Source organism: Phyllostomus discolor, chromosome 8, assembly GCF_004126475.2.
Source record: "Phyllostomus discolor isolate MPI-MPIP mPhyDis1 chromosome 8, mPhyDis1.pri.v3, whole genome shotgun sequence".
Lineage (NCBI taxonomy): Eukaryota > Metazoa > Chordata > Mammalia > Chiroptera > Phyllostomidae > Phyllostomus > Phyllostomus discolor.
Window position 1 is genome coordinate 61578625 of NC_040910.2, and position 26488 is coordinate 61605112.

The window sequence follows — 26488 nt, forward strand, 5'->3', positions numbered from 1 at the left end:
TTAGAGTCATTCGTGTGGTCCTTGTCGGTTACCTCCCCTGTCTCCTCCCACCTGGGGAACCATCGTCCTGAATCTTCATCTTTCTCCTAATTTCCTTATGTAGTTTTATCTTATTCATGTACGTGCGTGCGTGCGTGCGTGTGTGTGTGTATCAATAGTATATGTTATTGAAAGATAAAAACACAAAAATATTTATTTTTAAGTTTTATGAAAAAGAACAGACCGTGTAATCTGGTGGGAGTTTTTTCACTTCATGTTACACTTGTGAGATTCATCCACATTGTGTGTGTGTCACAGCTCATCCATTTGACCACTGGCAAACACTTCTGGTGCAGCAGTTACCACAGTTTATTTATAAGGTCTGTGCTGTTATGAGAGTGTTCCTGTGAGCTTCACTGTATCTCTCTCCTGTGGTACTCAAGCAAAAGTGTATGTTGGCTGTTTATACCTACAGGTGAATTGCTAGGTTGTATGGTGTGTGGACTTTTAATTTTTCCAAAGCAGTTATGCCAACTTACATTCCCACCAACAATGAATTAGATATCCTGTGGATCCATTTTTGCTTCAATACTTACATTATCAGAATTAAAAGGTTTTGATAGTTGAATGGCTATAATATGGTATCTTGTCACTTGGCTGGGTATATTTCTGATGACTTTAGAAGTCGAATATCCTTAAATTTTTTTTTTATTTTGAAAAAGTACTTTCATCTCCAGTGGTTTTGTTTGTTTCTTTGTGAGCTACAGGCATTCTTTTTTAACTCCTAGTCTAGCCATGTGTTAGGGTTTGTTTTATATATGTCTCTCAGTTTCTATCTTGTCTTTAGTTTTCTGTGGGGAGTTTTGGTAAGCAGACATACTAAAAATTTTTTTCATTGAGGTGAAATTCACATAACATAAAATTCACCAATTTAACACAAACTATTATCACTTAGTATAGTCACAGTGTTGTGCAACCACCACCTCTGTCTAGTTTAAAACTTACTACTCCAGAACATCCCATACTCATTAAGTACTCATTCCCCATTCTTCCCTTCCTGCAGCCCCTGGCAACCACTAATGTGCTTTCTGTCTCTGGGGATTTGCCTGTTCTGGATAGCTCATATAAATGGAATCATACAGTATGTGACCTTTTGCATTTGGCATCTTTTACTTAACATAATGCTTTTGAGGTTTACCATCATTATAGCATGTATCAGAACTTCATTGGTCTGTGTGTACCAGGACTTTTTAAGGAAATTGTGAAGAGGAGAGCTACAAATATATTTTTACTGTGCCTGTTGAAATCCTATCCTATCTTACCAACTTTTAAAATAGGAACTTCTAGAGTTACCCTGTTCCTGACTGAATCACACTCCACCCCTCAACCCACAAGTATTCTTACTGTCTTTATATCAAGCCATTCTCATTATCACAGAAATGAGATACGGCAAGACATGGAAAACCAGGGACAGGGGAGGGGATTTGCAACGGAGTGTGGAGTGTAGGGCAATTGGGTTCTTTGTGGTTCCACAAGTGGCCCGATGATGTGTTCCCTTAATGGTTCAGAGAGAAGTTGGGAATTTGGAAGTCAGACTTCCTTGACATGTGGTGTGTTTTCTCTCTCTACTTGATAATGAGTCATCTTTTTCTCAAGTGAAAATTTCTGTTTACATTGGCAGTGTAGGGAAATGCATGTCTGTATGTAGTAATTCTGACAGGAATGATAAAGGCCCAGATTCCCTGCACCACCACCCTGGTCCTGGGCCCCTTTGCAGAGGTAGGCCTCGGTACCAGCTTGCTTTGTGTTCGGTATCCTCTTAGCTTTCTCTTTGTATCTTCCTCCTTGTCTGTATACCAGTGGTTTTCAACCTTTTTCATCTCATGATGCACATAAACTAATTACGAAAGTTCTCTGGCACACCAAGAAATGTTATATTTTTTGGTGATCTGACCAAAAAAATAGGTATAATTTTGATTCATTCACATGGGATGGCTACTGTTGTGTGGCTGTCTTCATTTTCTTACTTTATGATCTAAGGGAAAAGAGGTCTGTGCCCCTGACTAAAGTCAGTTATTGCATGTTTTATAAATTCTTGTGGTGCACCAGTTGGAAATAGCTGCTATATACACATAGTTGAAAAAAACATTGACATACTGTTTGCATTGTTTTCCAATTTGTTCTTTTCCAGGCTGGCATGGAGACCTTTCCATGCTAAGATGTGTAGGTGTACCTCTTTATCATGTCTACATAGTACATGTTCCTTAGTTTAGAACAGGAATATCCAGTAAACCTTCTGTGACATTGGAAATGCATTATCTGCTGTTCAGTGTGGTGACCACCAACCACCTGGCTAGTGACTGTTGAGCCCTTGAAATGTGTCTAGTATGAGTGGAGAACTGAATCTTTCATTTTTTTAGGCTTAAATTAATTTAAATAGTTACATGTTGAAATGTTTAAAGCATAAATTAACAGAACCCATTTTTCTCACCATTTCCCTCTTGATTAAGTTGTTTTAATTTTTTACTCTTTAAATTGAAATACTTCATTTTCAAAATTTATTTAAGCCATGTTGCTTTGAAAATTCAAACATTTCTGAGTACTTATATGAGTGTTCTTGTGAGATAATTAAGAAGGGATTGCTTGATTGAAAAATATGTATATTTAAAAATTTTCAATAGACACTGGAAAATTTTTAGCTTTGTGAATATTTAATAGGTATCATAAAAATTGCAGTTATCTTAAGGGGCTGTATTAATTTACACTCCTAGTAACAGTGCTTATGATAGTACCTGTTGCCCATGCCTTGATTTTGCTAATTTATAAATAAAACAACAGTACATTATTTGAATTTTTTTTACTCCCCTGATTTCTAGTGTGATTATCATGTGGGGTTTTTTGGGGGGGCGGGTGTATAGAATTTTCCCCATCTAAAATAGTGTTTTATATTTTTGTTGTGGTTTTGTAATTTCAGCAGGATGTGTCTGGGGTGGATCTTTTTTCCATTTATCTCTTTAGATACTCAGTGGGTCCCTTTCATTACAGGGAATTCTTTTCCCTGTAATTTGGTATTTTATCCTGTTTTTTTCCCCTTTGGGAACTGTTATATGAAAATTTTGGATGTAGTCTATATTGTTTAATTTTTTTTTTTTTTAAGTTTTGTGTCCTTATATCCCTTGCTGTGGGAAAATTCCTTGGCTTACTCTCCCAGGTTGGTTCTTCAGCTGTGTCTGTAGCCAGCCAGCTATTGAGTTTCTTAGTTGGACCATAATCACTTCCTGGATTTCTTTTTTAGTTCTTTTCCATAGAAACTTCTTTGTTTACATGTTTTTCTGCTTTAACTTTTTTTATTGTTGTTTAGTTACAGTTGTCCCCATCCCCCCCCCTTGCTCTCCTCTGCCCCATCCAACCCCTGCTCCCAAAGACAATCTCCTCCCTCCCCATTGTCCTTGTTCATGGGTCCTTTGTGCATGTTCCCCTTCTTTTCCCCATTATCCTCCTCCCCTCTGGTCCCTATCAGTTTGTTCTTTATTTCCATGTCTCTGGTTCTTTTTTGCTCATTTGTTTGTTTCTAAGTGCCCATCAGTAAATGAGAAGATCGAAAAACTGGTACATTTACACAATGGATACTACACAGCAGAAAGAATGTAGGAACTTCTGCTTTAACTTTTGGGGAGAAAATAGACCTGTTTTTATTAAAGAGTGCTTTCTTAACTGTTTCCTCAGTTATTTCTTCTCTTGGCTGGGTTTGTTGCTGTTTGATGACATTTGATAAGTCAGGAAAGTACATTAAAAAACAGTTTAGAAAGATATCTAGTGAAAATAAGGAAATTGCCTAAATGTAAATATTTTGTGCTACCTTACCCACTGATAGTGTCGGATAAGATAGGCCTCAGATAAGAACATCTGATCTATGTGGTTAATCAGTTTTTTGTTTGTTTACTAAGTATTTCCTATTTAGTGCTTTCCCATATGCTTGGCATTCTCCATGATGCTAACTATAATTTTAAGCGCTTCTAATTGTGAGAAAAAAGCAGTTGGGAGATATAACTGAATGAAATGATATAATTTAATGATGTGATTAAATGTTAAGAACATAAAGTATTGAAAATATTACCTAGATGAAGTTAGAAACATACTCAGCTTGAAAATAATTCTGTCTTAGAAACTCTCAGTTGATTATGGATATATCTTCAGTTATAATTATCACTAGCAAAGATCACTTCAAGAGTTCCCCTTCATTGACTCCAGAGCAGACCAATACTTTAGTTATTTTCTTAAGGGCTCTTAATGTCTTTATAAAACAGCACTGGACTGATTATCTTTTAACAAATTGGTTTCTTCATTATATGACTGAGAATACAGTAAATAGTGGACGTACTAATTTGGAATTTGACAATTACCTTGGGTTCAGATTGCATGGATATCATCCTTACACTTTGAAATGACAACTTCTTGATGACATAACAAGTTCTCATACCACATTACCAATATCTGCTGGCACATAGAAATGATCTAATCACCAATTAGCCCAGGTTTTTTCCTGAAAGAGGTCTGTGAGGCTTATACCTTGATAATATTTTTTCTAGGTGGGCATTTCTTCATTTTCCAAAGGAGAAATGTACTTTGAACTTTTCTCTTTTTGGAAAACTTTCATCAAACGACCAGGTGCCGGTTTTGAGTCAGTTGCACTGTTCTGTTTATTGATCTTTGGGTGTCGGTGTGAATGGCTTTGTGGAGTCATGGCAGTAACTCCTGACCTCTCGTCTGTCATAGATCCCAGATTACAGGAATGCAGTCATCGTAGCCAAATCTCCAGCCTCAGCAAAGAGGTAGGTGGGTGCTCACGACTTAATGCTCCCGGGTCCACATCCAGGGTTCAACCTCAGTGGTGCACACTGGTGTCCCTTATGTTTATTTTGTGGACTGATAGTTTAAAAGATTGTCTGCTGACTCCGTTTGGTAAGTGATGATTAATTTTCTTCTTTTGTTATAGCCCCAATCTGTAACCACCAGTTGTGTTTCTTGACTAAAGCCATCCAGGTCTGGGCATTCCTGACCTAGTGCTTCCCTCACTCCCAGATTGGCTGCTGCTGGTTGTCATTCTTCAAGTCTGGCATTTATAATACTAGCAAATACACTTTGTAGTTGTGTACTGCCTTGAACTCAGTAATTTATTAACAGGATTGTATCTAGCCCAGTGACCACATATTGGTATGTGTTAAAAAGTGACATTTTACAAAACGAAAAACACCCTGAGGCTTCAAATCGGGCAGTGCTGAGAGAGTCACCTGTAACCTGGAGTAACTGTTGAGTTGTCACTCTAGTACTTGCTGTGTTTGGGCTGAGAGGATTTCATATACCAGTGTTTCCAGAGAAGCCACTCCAGTGCAGAGGGAAAAAACAAAATCAAATGTAGAAAGAAATGAAGTCTTTTTCCTAAAAAAGCTGTAAAATTATTTCCCACAATTGGATACCTTTGCTCACTGGGTCATTGCTGAATCCTGTGCAATGGAAGAGATAGGGCCATCTCCAGCCCAGACCCATGGACTGGTAGTATTGACACGGAGGGTGGGGAGCTTGACACAGCAAGCATGGTGTGGAAGGGTGACAGATAAGCAGTTCCCTGATAAATTAAGAATGACATTTGGTACATTAATTAGGTTGGCCTTTATGATAGTCATGAAGGTGCCCTGTTCTTAGAGCTGTCCTCCTAGTGCAGCCAGGACACTAGGTCCACACATGCCTCCTTTGAGAAGCTCCATCAGTCTTCTGCTGCCCATTTGATTAAGTCACAGTAAACTGTGACTCATTTTGGAAGATAAACATTTCAAACAACTTTTTCAAACAAAAAGGCTGAATTAATTTTAATTTAGTGATTTATTTTTCTCTGATGTACGGGCTTTTAAAAAATTAAGGTAAGAATCACAATATACAGTTAACCATTTTAAAGTATACGGTCCACTGGTATTTAGTGCGTTCACAATGTTCTGCAACCACCGCCTCACTCCAGTGTCTGTAATCATTCTCTGTTCCCTTCTCCCCTCAGCCCCTAGCAACTAGTAACCTGCTTTCTGTCTCTAGATTTGCTTATTCTGGGTATTTCATATAAATGGAATCATATCATACCATATATGGCCTTTTGTGTCTGGTTTTTTTCACTTAGCATAATGGTTTCAAGGGCCATCTATGTTATAGCTTGTGTTAGCATTCCATTTCTTTTTATAGCTGAATGACATTATACTGTATGGATATATTATATTTTATCTGTTCATCCACTAATGGACCGTTGGGTTGTTTCCACCTTTTGGCTATTTTGAATAATGCTGCTATGAACACTTGTTTTTAAGTTTCTACATTGAAAAATGCTTTTATTTATTGTGGATGTATACCTAGGATTGAAATTTTGTGTTCACATTTTTGAGGGACCACTAAACTGTTTTTTAGAACTGCTGTTTTCCATTTTACACTCTGACCAGCACTGTACAAGGGTTCTAATTTTTCCACATCATTAACATTGTTTTCTGGTTTTCGACTGTAGCCATCCTAACAGGTGTGAAGTAGTATCTCATTGTGGTTTTTTAAAAAATATATTTTATTGATTATGCTATTACAGTTGTCCCATTTCCCCCTTTCATTTCCCTCCACCCTGCACACCCTCTCCCACCCACATTCCCCCCTTTAGTTCATGTCCATATGTCATAAGTTCTTTAGCTTCTATATTTCCCATACTATTCTTGCCCTCCCCCTGTCTATTTTCTACCTATCATCTATGCTACTTATTCTCTGTACCTTTTCCCCTCTCTCCTCCTCCCACTCCTCTGTTGCTAACTTAACTCTATGTGATCTCCATTTCTGTGGTTCTGTTCTTGTTCTAGTTGACTGCTTAGTTTGTTTTGTTTTTGTTTTAGGCATGGTTGTTAATAATTGTGAGTTTGCTGTCATTTTACTATACATGTTTTTTATTTTCTTTTTCTCAGATAAGTCCCTTTAACATTTCATATAATAGGGCTTGGTAATGATGAATTCCTTCAGCTTGACCTTCTCTGAGAAGCACCTTATCTGCCCTTCCATTCTAAATGAAAGCTTTGCTGGATAGAGCAATCTGGGATATAGGTCCTTGCCTTTCATGACTTGGAATACTTCTTTCCAGCCCCTTCTTTTGAGAAATCAGCTGACAGTCTGATGGGAACTCCTTTGTAGGTGACTGTCTCCTTTTCCCATGCTGCTTTTAAGATTCTCTCCTTATCTTTAATCTTGGCTGATGTAATTATGATATGCTTTGGTGTGTTCCTCCTTGGGTCCAACTTTGGGACTCTGTGAGCTTCCTGGACTTCCTGGAAGTCTACTTCCTTTGCCAGATTGGGGAAGTTTTCCTCTATTATTTGTTCAAATAACTTGTCCATTTGTTGCTCTTCCTCTTCCTCTTCCGGTACTCCTATAATTCAGATGTTGGAATGTTTAAAGATGTCCTGGAGGTTCCTAAGCCTCTCCTCATTTTTTTGAATTCTTGTTTCTTGATTCTTTCCTGTTTGGTTGTTTGTTTCTTCTTTCTGGTCCACTCCATTGATTTGAGTCCCAGTTTTCTTCCCATCACTGTTGGTCTCCTGTGCATTTTCCTTCATTTCACTTAGCACAGCCTTCATTTTTTCATCTAATTTGCGGCCAAATTCAACCAATTCTGGGAGCATCCTGATCACCAGTGCTTTGAACTGTGCATCTGATAGGTTGGCTATCTCTTTGTTGCTTAGTTGTATTTGCTGTGGAGCTTTGATCTGTTCTTCTGTTTGGGCCTTTTTTTTTTTTTTTTTTTTGTCTTGTCCCACCTGTTACACATGAGGGGTGGAGACTTAGGTGTTCACCAGGGCAGGGCAACCCAGTTGCTGGGTTGTGATGCTGTATGTGGGGGCAGGGTCCAAGAGGGAAGAGTGGTGCTTGCTCCTCTCTCTGTCAGCTTTCAGTCCCTTCCACCACTTCCCCCAAGCAAACTGGGCCCTTCTGGTGCTGATTCCCGTGTGGGTGGGCTTGTGTATGTACCCGGATCCTGTGGGTCTCTCCAGCGAACTCTCCTGTGAGTCTGGGAGTCTCTCCCTGTGCCTCAGTCCCCACAGGTGTTTTCAATTGGTGTTTTGAGGCTTTATTTCCCAGCGCTGAGACCCTGGGTTTCACTGTCTCCCTCCCTCCCTGGTGTTGCCAGGTTTATCTACGCACGAGGGTGAGACTGCTTGGTCAGCTAGCCACCTTGCTTGTAGTGCCTTGCTTCTCATCGCCGCCTCGCTGGTGTCTGCTGGTTGCCACCCTGCGCCTAGGGTCTGCCAGCCACCTGTGCACCCAGTGTCAGCCTGCTGCTTCTGTCTTGCGTGCCCGGGGTGCCTTGCACGCTTGTGTCACCGCTTTTTGTGCCATGACCCCTCTCTGCCTGGCTGTCTGACTGCGCCCTGCCTATAGGTCTGGATGAATGTGTCTACTTGAACTCCTTGGTTGTCAGACTTCCATACAGTTCAATTTTCTGTCAGTTCTGGTTGTTATTTTGTTTCTAAATTGTTGTTGTCCTTATTTTGGTTGTGCAAAGAGGCACAATGTGTCTATCTACGCCTCTATCTTGTCCAGTTCATTGTGGTTTTGATTTGGATTTCCCTAATGACTAATGATCTTGAGCAATTTTTTATGTGCTTGTGGCCATTAGTATGTCTTTGGAGAAATGTCTATTCAAGTCCTTTGTTCATTTTGTAATTGTGTTATTTGTCTTTTTATTGTTGAGTTATAGGACTTATTTATAGATTCTAGATACTAGACCCTTATCAGATACATGCTTTGCAAATTTGTTACCCCATTTGATAGGCTGCTGTCTTTTCCCTTTCTTTATAATGTCCTTTGACATACAAAAGTTTTTAGTTTTTATGAAGTCCATTATAGCTTGTTTGTTGTTGCTTGTGCTTCGGCATCATATCTAAGATGCATTGCCCCTATGTTTTCTCTTAATAGTTTAGTTTTAGCTCTTATATTTAGGTTGTAGAGCTGTTTGAATTAATTTTTATACGGAGTGAGGCAGGGGTTCAGCTTCTTTCTTTTCCATGTGATCATTCCAGTTTAGTCGTCCAGCACCACTCATTGAAAAGACTATGCTTTCCTCCTTGCGTGGCTTTGGTACCATGTTAAAAATCAGTTGACCATAGACGTTTACATTTATTCTGGACCCTTGGTTCTATTCCTTTGTCTGTATGCCAGTACCATCTTGTTTTCATTACTGTAGCTTGATAGTAACAGTTAGATCTAAACAATCAGAAGTGGGTGGAAGTGGGAGTATAGGCTTTTTGCATGTCTTCCATGAAATTCAAGAGGGGAGTGGCCTTGCTGCCACTGGGTTGGTGAAAGCTGTGGCTGCATTAGGGCTCCTTGGACACCACCCATGGTGGTGGAGGGAAGGCACCTCTTCCCTGCTGAGGGGTGGAAGTCCAGGTTTCATGCTGCACTGACCCTGGTAAGTGGGGCTCATCATTGCTGAGTAGGGATGAAGCTCCCTACTTGGCCTTCTCTTAAATCACCCACTGAGGGGTTTTGGAATGCATCATAACTTGGCAGGGGAGGAAGTATAGATCCTCTACTTGGTCTTTACTCATGTATCAGAAGGATACAGTTACAATTTTTTCCATGATGTTTGTCTGGAGTAAGGCTGTTACGGTTGTCAGGCTTTCTCACATGCAAGGCTGTTCCTTTCTTGGTCCTTTGGACAGAGAGACTAGGCTCTTTGAGGCTTTGCCCACTGGCATGTCTGGGTTGCCTGCTTCTCTAGTCCTGGGTCCCCTAGCCAGTCTGCTTTCTCTTCTCCACCATTAGTGTTTTCTTCTGTGTGTTTCACATATATGAGGAGGACCCCTCCCAAAACCTAATTATATTCTGGAGGGCGGGTCCCTTGTAGTGCAGGCTTCTTCCACTAGGTGAGTGTTCTGGGAACTCATCTGTATCAGTGTAGCAGCTGGCATTATTGTTAGAGGCTGCTTTTGGCTTCAGTGAATTTTTTCAGTGAGTTTTAAGAGTGAAGACTCTTTCAGCGTGTTTGCCCATCTCATGATGGGTGATTTGTGAGTGCATCTCCCCAACACCACACTGAGTGTTCAGCAGTTTTTGACCAAAACATCATGACCTCCATGCCCCACCTTCCCTATTATATATGATCTTGCCCTAAGCGATCTGCTTTTGCTTCCCTGGATGAACAAAGTTCTCAAAGGGAAATGTTTTTGCTGATGTGGAAAAGGTGAAACAAAAAACTACAGAAGCATTAAAGGGCATCCAAATCAACGAGTTCAAAAACTATTTTGAGCAGTGGAAAGAAAATGTCTCAATAGATGTATTGCATCAAATGGAGAGTACTTTGAAGGTAACTGAAGTTTAAACAAGTAAGAATAAATACACAATTTTTATTAATATATTACTTTTTGGGGGATCCCCCTCGTATAATATCCAGGGTTTTAGTTGTACTTTGTGGGAGGGGTACTCCATCTCAGTAGAAGCAGAAGTGGCAGCAGTATATTTTGACAACTTCGTTTCCCACTAAGTACTGTGATGAATTTTCTTTTGACTTGCCCATCTGGGTAGGCTTTTGGTAACTTCTATAATTCTCATTTTACATCTAACATCACCTGTTGATGAGGTGGATGGATGAATGGTAGAGTTTTTATCATTGTAGTAACCTTTTGTTCAGCTTATTTGGCATTAGTATGACAGTGGTGTTTGTTATTTATCCAGTCAGATGTTTATTGAGAAACTATTGTGCTAAGCCACATGTAGACCTAGGAAGATACCCTCAGGGAACTTGTGTTGTATGTCCAGTGTTTCTATTGTGGACCCAATGTTTGTACCCCCATCCAAAGTTCATATGTTGAAATTTTAATGTTACCCACTGTGATGGTGTTACGAGGTGAGACCTTTGGGAGGTCATTAGGTCACGAAGGTGGAGCTTGGGGATGGGACTGGTGCCCTCATAAGAAGAGACAAAGGGAGCTTGCTGCTTTGGCTCTGTGCTGTCTGCCTTCTGAGGATACGAGAAGATGGCCACTTGCAAACCAGGTTTGCTGCTGCTTTGGTCTTGGACTTTTGGGTTCCAGAACTGAGAAATAAATTTCTGTTGTGTAAGCCACCTAGTCAGAGGTGTTCTCTTGTATTAGCTGGAACTGAGACATTAGTATCTCATTTGACCTTCTCTACCTAGGAGGTCAGCATTTCTCTCTCACAGAAATGAGGAAGTACCCCTAGGAAGATGAAGCAACTTATCCAAGGTGATTCAGCTACATGCTCTTCACTAGAAGGTAGTGGCACAACTAATTACTTCTTAGAATGTTTTCCATGCAGGTGATTATGGGATTTGGGTCTTGGCCAAATATGATTGGAATTGATTTGCCCATTTACCTGGTCTTCACTTAATACATATATGAATTCCACTGCATGTTGGGTGCTGTGCCAAGTTTGCTAGACAAAATTTCGACAACAGTTTTCTAAGGTGGTGAGCAGTATAGTCATTGCTCCTTTCCTCTGGAGCTTGCTGACTGCCCCCCTATGCTGTTTGGCCTGTAGATCATTAGATAGATTGGAGTGAAGGATCCAATCTTTTCTTCCCCCCTGCCCACCTTCTGTAATTTTGTCATGTAACTTATACTGCATTAAAGAAGTATTTTAAGATGGAGATAGTTGCTACAGAAGGCTAATTTTTATACAGATGAGGTTATAAAATAATATAATTACAGCTTGGGATTTGCTCTCTGCATTAAAAGTATTGTGAGAGTTCTGTGGTCAGCTGCCTCTGACATAGTGAAGTTGACTTCATGGCTGTCTGTATCCCATAGCTATGTAGTAGTGATTTTCTTTTACTCTGATGTCCTGATTTGTATTCATCCAGAGTAAGAGTTTGAAATAGCACTATCTGGTTTAGAGACATAACATTTTAAAAAAATACTTTATTGATATGCTGTTACAGTTGTCCCAGTTTTTCCCCCTTTGCCGGCCTCCACCCAGTATCCCCATTCCCTCCAGCAGTCCCCACACCATTATTCATGTCCATGGATCGTGCATATACGTTCTTTGGCTTTTGCATTTCCTGTACGATTCTTAACATCCCTGTCTATTTTGTACCTACCAATTTGTGCTTCTTAATCCCTGCACCTTTCCCTCTATTCTCCCCCTTCCCCTCCAATCTGGTATCCAAAATCTCTATGTCTATGATTCTGTTTCTGTTCTGCTTGTTTGCTTAGTTTGTTTTTTAGATTCAGTTATTGATAGTTGTGAATTTATTGCCATTTTAATGTTGTTAATTTTGATCTTTTTCTTAAGTCCTTTTAACATTTCATGAAATAATGGCTTAGTGATGATGAACTCCTTTAGCTTTACCTTATCTGGAAAGCACTTTATCTGCCCTTCCATTCTAAATGATAGCTTTGCTGGATAAAGTAATCTACATTGTAGGTCCTTGCTTTTTATCACTTTGAATACTTATTGCCAGCCCATTCTTGCCTGCAACGTTTCTTTGAGAAATTAGCTGATAGTCTTATGGGAACTCCTTTGTAGGTAACTCTCTGCTTTTCTATTGCTGCTTTTAAGATATTCTCTTTATTTTTAACCTTTGGCATTTTAATTATGATGTGTCTTGGTGTGGTCCTCTTTGGGTCCAACTTCTTTGGGACTCTCTGAGCTTCTTGGACTTATAAGTCTATTTCCTTTCCCAGATTGGTGTTTTCTTTCATTATTTTTTCAACTAAGTTTTCAATTGCTTGGTGTTCATTTTCTCCTTTTGACACCTCTGTGGTTTGAATGCTGGTACATTTGAAGTTGTCCCAGAGGCTCCTTACTCTATCCTTGTTTTTTTTGTTTGTTTGTTTGTTTGTTTGTTTGATTGTATTTTCTTTTTCAGATTTATTTATTTGTTTTATTTATTTATTTATTTATTTATTTATTTATTTATTTATTTATTTATTTATTTATTTTAGAGAGAAGGAAAGGGAGGGAAAAAGAGAGGGAGAGAACCATTGGTGTGCAAGAGATACATTGATTTGCTGCCTCTCACACACCCCCAACTGGGGATCTGGCCTGCAACCCAGGCATTGTGCCCTGACCAGAAAACAAACCGGCGACCTCTTGGTTCACAGGCTGGCACTCAGTCTACTGAGCCATACCATCCAGGGAAGATTATTTTCTTGCCCTTCTGATTGAATTTTTCTTTTTCCTTGTGTTCCAGATCTTTGATTTGATTCTTGGTTTCATCCCCTTTACTGTTGGTTCCCTGTAAATTTTTCTTTATTTCACTTAGTGTAACCATTATCTCTGCCTTGGTCTTTTTTTATGCTATTGAAGTACCCAGTGAGTTCCTTGAGCATCTAATAACCAGTGTTTTGAACTCTGCATCTAATAGATTGCTTATCTTCTTTTTGTTTAGTTCTTTTTCTGGGGTTTTGTTCTGTTCTTTCATTTGGGCCGTATTTCTTTGTCTCCTCATTTTGACAGCCTCCATGTGTTTGTTTCTGTGTGTTAGGTAGAGCTATTTCAACTCCCTGTCTTGGTAGTGTGGCCTAATGTAGAAAAGCACACCATAAGTTGGATGGGGCAGAGCCTTGGGTAATTGCATGGGCAGGGCAATCCCTGTTAACCAGGTTGATGGAGTCTCAGACATGGTGCTGTCGCCCTGTGTTGGGGAGGGCTCAGAAAAATAACAGTGGCTGCTTCCTTGCCTCTGGAGTTTGGTTTGGGAGGAAGCTGTCCCCCAGCACTAGCCATGATGCCAGATACTTCATTTTCTCCCCTTTTGCCATTGGTGTCCTTCAAGCTGACGTCCTGGTGCTGGAGCCCAGAGGGAATGAGTTTGTAAGTCTTAAGTCCCTTGCAGACCCTTTAAGAGGAGACACTGAGAATCCCACAGTTTCTTCCACCACCCAAAACCACACTGGTTTTTACAACTGGAAGTTATGGGAACTTCCTGGCACTGGCACCCTGGGCTGGGTGGTGTGGTCTGGGGTTTGGAGCTCTCGTTCGTGAGAGTTCCCTCCCGATTTTTACCCACCACAGGTGGGTGTGGGATCACCTGGTGCTCATCTCTGCCCCTCCTACTTGTCTGAATGAATGTGACTTCTTTAATTCCTTGGTTATTGAACTTCTGTACAGCTCAATTTTTTGATGATTTTGAGTTATAGTTGTTTTGTAGTTCAGTTTTAATTTTTGCTGTGATTATGCAAGGAGGTGAGCCATGTTTACCTACACCTGCATCTTGACTGTAAATGACATGCTGTTTTTTTATCTGATTGTTCCCAGCTTCTTCAAGTTCTTTAATTTTTTTCCTTACCTGAGGACATTTTTTCATTGCTTTTTTTTTAGAGAGGAAGGGAGAGAGAGTAATATTGATGCGAGAGAGAGACATCAAATGGTTGCCTCCTGTATGTGCCTGGACTAGGGATCAAACCTACAACCTGGGTTGGTGCCTCAACCAGGAATCAAACCTGCAACCTTTTGGTTATGGCATGATGCTCCGAACAGCTGAGCCACACCAGCCAGGGCCTTCTAAGTTTTTCATTTAGCACCTAATCTTAGAAAACTGTGGTAGTTCATTTAAAAGTTCATTTATTAGAGCAGCAGGAGGATAGTTAAACTAGGAGTCAATAGACATGAACTAGGGCTTAGCCAGTATTTGTGACAATCTTAAGAACCACAGTCAGTCTCTACAAGCCTCAGTTTCCTCATCAGTGAAATGAAGATAACACCTGTACTGCTTGTTTTATCTTACAGAGTTGTAATAAGCATCAGGGAACATGTGAAAGGATTTTACAAATTAAAATATCACTATGCAGTCCTGACTGAAGTGGCTCAGTGAGTTGGGCATCATTTACAGACTAAAGGTCACCAGTTCAATTCCCAGTCAGGGCACATGCCTGTGTTGTGGGCCAGGTCCCCAGTTGGGGGGCATGCAAGAGACAACCAATTGACATCTCTCTCTCTTTCTCCCTCCCTTACCCTGTCTCTAAAAAATAAAGAAAGAAAATATTCTAAAATAAATAAACAAATACCACTGTGTAGAACAGAGGTTGTTGGTGCCCTTAGAATTCTGAAAATACTGATGAATATGAAGAGTCTGTAGTTTTAGAGTTCTTTGATAGTGAGCAATTATTTTGAGGAAAAGGGTCATCTAAGAATATAATGTTGCTTTAATAAGAAAAAACTACTTCCTTTAATGAGTTGTTTGAAATTCTTTTCTTAGAATAACTGAGTGAGTAGGAAAAAATCTGAAATCCTGTGTTGTGTTCTAACCCATTATGTGAATTAACCCTCATCATTGTACCACCAGTATAGCAGGATTGAGTTGCTTTGGAATTCCTCTGTGACTGTTAGCATGTCAGACAGTGTGGCCTAGAGGAATCATGCTGATTCTTTTGGAATCAGGTGGGAATTCAAGTCACATGACTAAGTTATATACAGTATCCAAAAACTAACATCAGTATGCACATAATGCTTTTATTTATTGTGAAAGCACAGTTGGTCCTTGAACAACATAGGCATTAGGGACACCGACTATCTGCACAATTGAAAATCCACATATAGCCCTGGCTGGTGTAGCTCAGTGGACTGAGCATGGGCTGTGAACCAAAGTGTCACAGGTTCAATTCCCAGTCAGGGTACATGCCTGGGTTGCAGGCCATGACCCCCAGCAACCGCACATTGATGTTTTTTTCTCTCTCTCTTTCTCCTTCCCTTCCCTCTCTAAAAATAAATAAATAAAACCTTAAAAAAAAAAAAAGAAAAGAAAATCCACATATAACTTTTGATTCCCTCCCAGAACTTAACTACTAGTAGCCTACTGTTGACTGGAAGGCTTACTGATAATATAAACAATTGATTAACATGTTTTGTATGTTATGTATATTATATATGTATTCTTGCAATAAAATAAGCTAGAGAAAAGAGTGTTATTAAGAATACCATCAGGAAGAGGAAATACAATGTTATTGAAAAAATCCATGTACAGGTGGATCCACATTTAAAACCTGAGTTGTTCAAGAGTCAGTGGTGTTGCCTTTAGTAGAGGGTAATGGTATCGAAACAGCATTATTCTAAGAATTGGCAGACCTCTATGGATCCCAGATGGAAAAGACTTCCTTAGAGGATGACTAAGGTTAATTCTTTTGACAACAATCTTGTTTTCAAAGCCAATCTTGAATATGAAGGGGGAACTAATTTCTATGGTGCCAGTCTCCATGAGATTAGGATGGGGCAGAAGCTAGTGGAGACTCTGCCTTGTATTTGTCTGACCACTTTTTTTGTCTGAGGATTTCCTTAAAAATCACTTTGAATTTTTTGTCCTGATCATTGTGGCTCAGTTGGTTGGGCATTGACCCCCCAAAGTGAAAGGTTGCTGGCTCAGTTCCTGGTCAGGGCACATGCCTGGGTTGCAGGTTCAGTCCCTGGTTGAGGTGTGTACAAGAGGTAACCTATTGATGTTTCTCTCTCACATCGCTGTTTCTCTCCTTCTTTCTCCCTTCACCTCTCTCAAAATAAATAAAATTTTAAAAAATTACTTTTGAGTTTTTAAAAGGTTGAATTTAAAGTTATGCAAATACATCTTATATAACCACATGATTACCTCAGTAGACTCAAAAAGCATTTGACAAAATTCAGATAAACAAGAATAGAAGGTGACTTCCTTATCTGATAAAGGGCATCTGTGAAAAACCCACAGCTAACCTCACACTCAGTATGAGAAAGTGAAAGCTTTCCCCCAGGATCAGGAACAAGATGGGATGTCTGCTGTCCCTATTTCTATTCAGCACTGTACTGGAGATTCTGGACAGTGCTGCAATCTGAAAAGCAAAAAGAAGAATGAAAGAAAGAAATCTACTATGGAGAGGAAGGAGCAAAACAGTCCTAATTTGCAGGTGGTATGAATTATTTATGTAGAAAAACATGAAATCTACAAAAATACTATTAGGACTAATCAGTTTAGCAAGTTTGCAGATTATAAGATAAATAAAAATATACTAGTAATGAACAGTTGAAAATTGAATTGAAAAATAAAACCAAATAGCACCAAATTAAGGGAAACATTTAGGAATAAATCTAAGATGTTGAAGGCTTGTACACTGAAAAATGCAAAACATTACTGAGAGAATTTAAAGACCTAAATGAGTGGAGGAAAATACTATGATCATAGGTCAAAAGACTCAATATTTATTAAGATATCATTTCTCCCTAAATTGGTCTATAAAATTGGGACCTCCCAATCAAAATTTTAGCTTTTTTTGTAGGAGTTAACAGGTTGATTCTAAAATTCATGTGGAAATGCAAGTAACCTAGAATAGGCAAAAACAACTAAAAAAGAACCAAGTTGGAGGTCTAATGCTACCTGAATTTAGGACTTCTTAATAAAGCTAAAACAATCATAAATATATGATATTGGGATAAAAAAATAGAAAAATAGGCCAGTGGAAAAGAACAGAGAGTCCAAAAATGGACCTGTATGTATAATATTGACTTTCAACAGAGGTACAAAAGCAATTCAATGGAGAAAGAATAGTCTTTTGAACAAATGATTTGGAATAATTGGTGCAAAATAAAGTAAATCTTGAGCAATATCTCACCTCACATATAAAAATCAACTAAAAATGAATTACACACCTAAATGTAAAACTTAAAACTATAAAAGATCTAGAGGAAAACAGATTTACGAAAATAAAATGACACCTAAAATACAGTTCACAAGAAGCACCATATTTTTCGAACCATAAGACGCACCTCGGTTTTAGAGGAGGAAAAAAGGAAAAAAAAATTTGAAGTAAAAAATGTAAAATTTTTAATAACGTAAGTAACATAATATTTCACCAATGTAAATGTAAAGCTACATTTGGACTATAAGACGCACCCCCTCCCCCCACTTGAGGGGAAGGGGAGGCACGTCGTATAGTCCGAAAAACACAGTGATTGTTAAGTTAGGTGCTGTGGAAATTAAGGATTGCTCTTCAGAAGACATTAAGAGAATGACAGGAGAAGGCCCAAACTGGAAGAAAATATTTGTAAAGCATACATCTGATAAAGGACTATATTCAGAATATATAGACTTCTCAAAACTTAATGAGAACCAACAATCTAGTTAAGAAATTGGCAAAAGATAAACAGTCCATTTACTAAAGAACATGTATGGATGGCAAATAAGCACATGCGAAGATACTCAACACCATTTGTCTTGAGGGAAATCCAAATTGAAACCACAGTAAAGTGCCACTGCACACCATTGGAGTGGGTTATATTAATAAAATGACCACACCAAATGGAGGTGATAATGTGGAGGAATGGGAACTCTCATAGGAATGAAAGATGGTATAATCACTTTGGAAAACAGTTTGGTGGTTTTTTCAAGAGTTAAACATGTGCCTACAACATGATCCAGCCATTCTACTTATAGGTATTTACCCAAGAGTAAAGAAAGCGTGAGTCCTCACAGAGATTTGTACTTGAATGTTCATAGCAGTTTTGTAATAGTTCAAAACTAGAAACATCTCAAAAGTCCATCAACAAGTAAATGGGCAAACAGAGAGAGGCCCATGCAATGATCTGTTACTTGGCAATGTAAAAAGATACGGCCCGTGACATACAGTAATCATGATGGATCTCCAAAGGGTTATGCTGAGTGAATGAAGTGAGACAAAAGAGAACTACAAACTCTTATTCCACTTACGAAATCTATGATGGCAGAAAGCAGATCACTGGTTGCCTGCTACTTGAAGGAGAAATTACAAAGGGGTACAAGGGAACTTTTGCCACGATAAATGCTTTATTGTCTTAGTTGTGCTAATGTTTATACAGATATGTACATATATTAGTGTTTATGAAATCAGTTTAAATATGTGTAGTTAATTGTAGCTTAGTTATACCTTAATAAAGTTATTAAAAATTGATGTTTAAAATCATTAACTCCAGTCCTGGCTGGTGTGGCTCAGTGGATTGAGGACTGACTTGTGAACCAAAGGGTTGCCGGTTTGATTCCCAGTTGGGGCACATGCCTGGGTTGTGGGCCAGGTCCCCAATACGGGGAGTACTAGAGGCAACTACACATTGATGTTTCTCTCTCTCTCTCTCTCTTTCTCCTTCCCTTCCCCTCTGTCTAAAAATAAAAATAAAATCTTTTTTAAAATGATGTTTAATGCTTTAACTTTTTAGCCTTGGTTAGAGTGCCAAAATACCATGATTGGGGGTTCAGTCCCCAACCAGGGCACATACAAAGAATCGACTGATGAATGCATCAGTAAGTGGAACAACGAATCAAAGTTTCTCTTTCTGTCTCCCATCTTCCTCTCTCTCTAAAATCAATCAATCAATCAAGGTACTTTGAGGTCTTTTAAGTATATTAAGTAAATATCGATTATGCTATTATAGTTGTCCCAATTTTTTCTCCCTTTTATCCCCCTCAGCCCTGCACCCCCTACCTCCAGCATTCACCCCTACCTTAGTTCATATCCAGGCACGGTTCATATAAGTTCATTCATTTCTCCATTTCCTATACTGTTCTTAACCTCCCCCTCTCTATTTTGTGCTTATCAATTATGCTTCTTATTCCCTGCACCTTTTCACCCACTTTCCCCCCTCCCGCTGATAACCCCTCCATGTGATCTCCATTTCTGTGATTCGGTTTCTCTTCTAGTTGTTTGCTTAGTTTGTTTTTGTTTTTGACTTTTAGGTTCAGTTGTTGATAATTGTGATTTTCACTTTATAGTTTTGATCTTCTTTTTCTTAGATAAGTCCCTTTAACATTTCATATAAGAGCTGGGTGATGATGAACTCCTTTAACTTGACCTTATCTGGAAGCACTTTATCTGCCCTTCCATTCTAAATGATAGCTTTGCTGGGTAGAGTAATCTGGGATGTAGGTCCTTGCGTTTCATGACTTCAAATACTTTTTTCCCTTGTTGTCTGTAAGGTTTCTTTTGAGAAATCAACTGATAGCCTTATGGGAACTCCTTTGTAGGTAAATCTCTTGCTTTTAAGATTCCTTATCTTTAATCTTGGGTAATTTAATTATAATGTGTCTTGGTGTGTTCCTCCTTGGGTCCAACTTGTTTGAGACTCTGAGCTTCCTGGACTTGCATGACTATTTCCTTCACCAGGTTGAGGAAGTTTTCCATCATTGTTTTTCAAATAAGTTTTCAATTTGTTGGTCATCCTCTTCTTCTGGCACCCCTATGATTTGGGGTTTAAACTTGTTCCAGAGGTTCTTAAGCCTCTCCTGACTTTTTGAATTATTACTTCTTTATTCTGTTCTGGTTAGATGTTTATTTCTTCCTTCTGTTCCAAGTCATTCATTTTGAGTTCTGGTTTTTCCTTTCCTCCACTGTTGGTTCCCTGTATATTCTTCTTTTTTAAAAAGATTTTATTTATTTATTTTTAGAGAGAGGGGAAGGGAGGAGGAAAGAAAGAGAAACATCTGTGTGTGGTTGTCTCTCATGTGCCCCCTTTTGGGGACCTAGCCCACAACCCAGGCATGTGCCCTGACTGGAAATCAAACCTACGACCCTTTGGTTCACAGGCTGGTGCTCAATCCACTGAGCCACACTAGCCAGGACTATTCTTTATTTCACTTTGTATAGCCGTGACTTCTTCCTTTATTTTGCATTGGTCAGCAATCATTTCTGTGAGCATCCTGATTTACCAGTGTTTTGACTTTTGCATCTGATAAGATGGCTATCTCCTCCTGGTTTAGTTCTTTTTCTGGAGCTTTGATCTGTTCTTTTCATTAGGGCCTCATTTCTTTGTCTTGGTGCACCTGTTACATTATAAGGGGTGGAGCCTTAGGTATTTGTCAGGGTGGGGAAAGCCACTTTGTTGTGTTGTGGTGCTGTATGTGAGGGAGAAATTAGAGGCGGAACAATGCCACTCGCTCAGCTTTTGCCCTGCTTTCATTCACTTCCCCCACTATCCACAAGCACATTGGTACCTTCTGGTGTTGATTCCTAGATGGGTGGGCTTGTGTACATTCTAGGACCCTGGGTCCCTCCAACAGACTCTCCTTTGAGGCTGGGAGTTTTCTCCCACTACCACAGTCCCCACAGGTTTTTATAACCAGAGGTTTTGAGGTTTTATTTCTCCGCTCTGGAACCCTGAGTTGAATGGTCTGTCTCCCTCCCCAGTTACTCCTCCTGGTTCATCCACACACAAATGTGGGACTGCCTGTTCTGCCAGTGCTGCCTTACCACTTGTCCTCTCTGCCCCAGCTGCCTGTCTCGGCTCCTCCTGCCCATCTGGGTGAATGTTTCTTCTTTAACTCCTTGGTTGTTGGACTTCCATATAGTTTGGTTTTCTGGCAGTTCCAGATATTTTTTGTTTTTAAATTTGTTCTTGTCCTTCTTTGGGTTGTGTGAGAAAGCAACGCGTATCTACCTACACCTCCATTTTGGCTGTAAGTTCTATAGTTCCAGACACTTTGAGTTTTTAATGTACTTTGTCTTATGTGCTTTGTTCTCACTATTAAGTAGAGAATTAGCAGTTACAGGTGAGAAAACTGAGGCTTAGAGGAAGTTAATTAACTATGCAAGCTCACCCAACTAACTGAGTGCAGACCAGGGCCAGCTGCTGCCTATGCAGGGCGCCTGTTGCCAGAGGGATGTTTATCCACCCTTTGTCCTAGAATCTAAGACTCAGATTATTTTATTCTTTTTTTTCATTAATCTTTTGGAAACTGCATTTTACTTATGTTCTTTTAATGTTTCTTCCATCAACATTAACAGAAGACAGGGGCTGTGTGATTTCTGAACTGTCTCATGCTCTCCCTCAGGGCACAGTCATTTGCAGAGCGCCTTCGTCTGGGCATTGCAGTGATTCACGGAGAAGCTCAAGATGCTGAGTCGGACTTGGTAGATGGACGGCATTCCCCGCCCATGGTCAGGAGTGTGGCTGCCATCCACCCCAGCCTAGAGATCCCCAGTAAGTGTGCTGCCTCTCTTCTTTGCTTTCCCCTTTGATTTTAAGGCTAACTTAATTTCTTTTCAAATATGAATGACTTCTTTTTTTTTTTGTTTTATAATGTGGCAAAATACCTTCCCTGGCCTGGTGGTAACCGCCACACTTCTGGTGGCCCTGTAGAATAGAGCCTTTCAAAAGCCTCTGCCTGATCATCGTAAAGTCATGAAAGTACTCAACTATTCAGACTCAGTTTGGCACTTGAGTGGATTTTATTCATTCATACCTTGTAGTTTAATGTGAACACAAGTTATTCACTGTAGTGTTATTTTTATTACAAGATATTAGAACACTCTTAATGGTTTATCAGAGGGTAGGGCTTAATTAACTATGTTGTATCAGTACATCTAATTATGCAGTGCTTTGAATTAGTTAAGGCTATCTGGAAACAAGATAATCTATGGAATGCACAGAGAGTAAGTATATACTTACCTTTGTGCAAGGACCAGGAAGAACTATGAAGGTGAAATCATTATGATAACGGTGGTAAGATTTATGGGTGAATTGGGTTTGTTTTTAAGAACTTGCCTTTAATAACATCTTTTCCATTTAGAAAAAATAACTGCCTTTGAGTCTGTTGGTAAGGGAACAGACTCAACCCTTTTTCTACCCTTAGTACATAAGGGCCAGAATGTGTTTTAGCAAGAGAAAAGACATATTTTTTTAAGGTTGTAAAGACAGATTCTATTTAAGAAATGTTGCATTGAGGGGGAAGAGTCTCACTATAGAACTGGGCTTGACTCTGAACATAGGAGGACAGGTGGGGATTGATAGCCAAGAAGCAGGCTGGAGGAGAGGGGGTCAGTGGATGGAAATTACTAAGAGGAGGGAGGCATGAAGGGTAGGGGGAATTCTTGCTCAACTGACCTAACAAAATTGCTGAAGGAAGGCCTGGGTGCTCAGATTAGTTCAGGGGTGCTTGCTAAAACTTAGCTCTGCCAGCCTGAGTACAAAGCCCACACCATTTAGTCCAGGTCGAGTAAAAGGTTCATAGGAGCCTGACCTGTGGTCAAGGACGTAGTCTTTGTTACTATTCCAGTGTTTTTCACACTGAACTGAAATAGTTTTTTTAAATAGTTTCTTATGTTTAATCACTCTAATTTTAATTAAAAGCCTAGTCAGTGCTTAATTCACTGAATCAGTTTTTAATTGAGAGACACCACTGTTATATTTTAGTGGGCCTCTTCATTTTTTTCCTTTCTTGTTTTCATCCAGTAGTGATGCATACTGATTATGTAATTGTGCATGCTGCTATCTTCTCCCAGCTTTATAGCATACCTTTCTGCAAGTCATTAAAAAGTCATATCCCATCTTATGGATGTGGCTTAGACTGCTCAAGCAGGGTAATATTGGGTATGTGTTTTTTCCCAGTCTTTGCCAGTGTAATGCTGAAATTAGCATACATGGATAAAAATTTTTTCCATACTTTGGTGTATTTCATTATAAGTTTCTAAACATGATATTGATGAGTTAAAGGTGTAGCTATTTATATGGCTCTTTGTTAAGTTGATTTCCTAAAGGCCTATAGCATTATATTCTTTCACCAATATTCGAGTCAAGTGCCTGGGGAAAAGGGTGTTGAAAATGGAAAAAAAAGTTCTTCAGTTTTGGGATTTACCTTACTTTGTTTGGCCTTAAATTTCTATCTCCACTCTCCTCACACCAACCTCAGTTCACATACTGCATTTAGTTATCATTTGTCTTTAGTCTCTTTTAATCTAGGACAGTGGTTCTCAGCTGGGCCTGGGGTGGGGTATGGGTTTTGTCCCCTAGAAGACATGTGGAAATATCTGTAGACATTTTTTATTGTCACAGTTGTGGGGGTCACTACTTGCATCTAGTGAATAGAGGCCAAGGATGCTGCTAAAAGGTCCCACAACACGCAGGACTGTTCCCACAGCCAATCATCTGTCCAAAGTTTCATCGTGCTGAGATTGAGAAATCCTGATCTAGAGCAGTCCCTACTTTGTTTCTTTAGTGATACTGACCTGTTTTATAAAATTGCAGTGAAAGTCCCTTAAGATAGAATTAACTGTTTTGACATGCACAGGTCACTGGCATACAGTACATTCAGAGTGTTGCATAAGTACCATTGTTCTCTAGTTTCAAACTTTTCATCACCCTAGAAGGATACTCCTACCCAGTAAGTAATCACTAACCCCCATGTTCCCTCCCCCATCCCCTGGCAACCACTCATCTGCTTGTTGTCTGTATAATTTTGCCTATTCTGGACATTTCATGTAAGTGAAATCATATGATATGTGACCTTTTTGTGTTCAGTTTCTTTCACTTACCCTAATGTCTTTGAAGTTCATCCAAAGATTCATGTGCCTTTTGATTGCAGATTTCATTGTATGGGTATGCCACAGTTTGTTTATACATTCATTCATCGACGGGTACTTGAGTCATTGCTGACTTTTGGCTATAATGCAGCAATGCGCATTCATGTACAGGTTTTTTGCAGACACATAATTTCATTTCTCCAGGGTCTATACCTGGGATTAGAATTGCTGAATCATATGGTAACTTTGTAGTTAACTTTTGAGGAACCACCAAACTGGTTTTCATAGCAGCTATAGCATTTTGCATTCCTATCAACAGTATACAAAGGTTCTAATTTCTCCAAATCCTTACTAACACTTATCTTCCGATTTCTTTTATTGCAGTCATTGTTGACTGAAAAACAATACCCATATGGTGTTTATCACCAAAAAGGATTTATTCAGGAAAGAGAAAGGGTTTCAACCCAGTACATGCAGACGTGGCAAGCCACATGCACACTCTCTGGCCTGCCAGCAGAGATGGAGGGGTATTTATATAAGGGGAAAAGGCATTGAAGGGAAGGGGAGACCAGAACCACAGAGCTTTATTATAAACAGAGTTCTTCCTGTAGGGTTTTTGGTGATCACAGATGACATCCAGTGCAAAAATTCTATAAGCCCTAGCTCTTCAAATCAGGAGACCCTCCTGATTTATGTTGCTTAAAGTTCTGGTTAGTCTCTTAGTCATCATCCTAGTGTGTTTGAAGTAGTACTTCATTGTAGTTTTGATTTGCATTTCCCTAATGGTAAATGACGTTGAGCGTCTTTTCATGCATTTATTGTCAGTTTATTCTTTTTGGAGAAATGTTTATTCCAGTCCTTTGCCAGTTTTTAAATTGGGTTGTCTGTCTTTTCATTTTTGAGTTGTAAGAGTTCTTTATATATTCTGGACAAGATTTATCAGACATAGCATGCAAATATTTTTTCCCATTGTGTAGATTGTCTTTTTACTTTCTTGATAGTGTGCTCTGATGCACAAAGAGGCTTTAATTATGTGAAGTTCACTTTATTTAATCTTATACTTGTTGGTTGTCTTTTGGTGTCATAATTAAGAATCCATTGCCAAATTTGGGGTCATGAAGATTTACTCCCAGGTTTTCTACTTAGAGTTCTACAATTTGAGCTCTCATTTTTAGGTCCTTGCTCCATTTTGAGTTAATTTTTGTATCTGGTATAAAGTAGGAGTCCAGCTTCATTCTATTGCATGTGGGTATTTAATCTTTGCAGCACCATTTGTTGAAAAGAATTTTCTTTCCCCAATGAATGGTCCTGACACTCTTGTGAAAAATCACTTCCAAGTGTCCACCGATGGATGAATGGATTGAGAAAATGTGTGTATTGTTCAGCCATAAAAAAGGACAACCTGCCATTTGTGACAACATGGATGGAACTAGAGGGTATCATGCTCAGTGAAGTAAGCCAGAGAGAGACAAATATTGTATGATCTCGACTTATATGTGGAGTCTGAAGGAAAAAACCCCACCAAACCCACAGAAACAGTAGAATGGTGGTTGCCAGGAGTTGGGGAAGAGAGGAAATGGGGAGGTGTTGGTCACAGGGTACAGACTTCCATCTTCTAGAAGATGAAGTTCTGGGGATCCAGTATACCTCATGGTGACTGTAATTAACACTGTGTTGTATACTTAAAAGTTGCTAAGGTAGTAGATCTTAAATGTTCTTACCACACACACAAATTGTTGACTAATCTCTTTATGGTAATCATTTTGCATTGTATATGTATGTATCAACACATCAGACTATACACATTAAATTCACACAATGTTATAAGCCAATTATAGCTCATAAAGCTGGGGAGGAAATCAATAAACCATAGGTGTTCGAATATATTTCTAGACTCTTAATTCTGTTGTATTGGTGTATATCTCTGTCTTTATGCCAGTATCACATTGTTTTGATTGTAAAGCTTAATGTCAACTGTAATTGAAAAATAAAAATAATAAAGTTTTGTAATAGTTTTCAAAGTGGGGGAAGTGTGAGTTTTCTACCTTTATTCGTTCGTTCGTTCTTTCTTTTTATAAGTTTTTGGCTATTTGGGGTCTCTTGAATTTCCATATGAATTTTACTGTCCATTTCTGCAAAAGAAGTAGTTGGGGTTCTGATAGGGCTGGTATCAGCCCTCTGAGTCATATTGGGGAGCACTGCCATCTTACCTGTACTGAGTTTTCTGATGTGTAAAAAACATGGGTGTATTT

General features: G+C 39.2%; 1 protein-coding gene across 4 annotated transcripts in view; it reads left to right on the plus strand.

The window, feature by feature from the left end:
- The window catches only part of PRPSAP2 (phosphoribosyl pyrophosphate synthetase associated protein 2), a 66480-nt gene that overhangs the window by 28648 nt on the left and 11344 nt on the right, over positions 1-26488 (plus strand). For all 4 annotated transcript variants that reach the window (XM_028534360.2, XM_028534362.2, XM_036032890.1 and 1 more), the window contains 2 exons: positions 4756-4811; positions 21770-21918. In XM_028534360.2, the coding sequence (XP_028390161.1) occupies positions 4756-4811; positions 21770-21918 (205 nt within the window). The remainder of the gene's footprint in view (positions 1-4755; positions 4812-21769; positions 21919-26488) is intronic.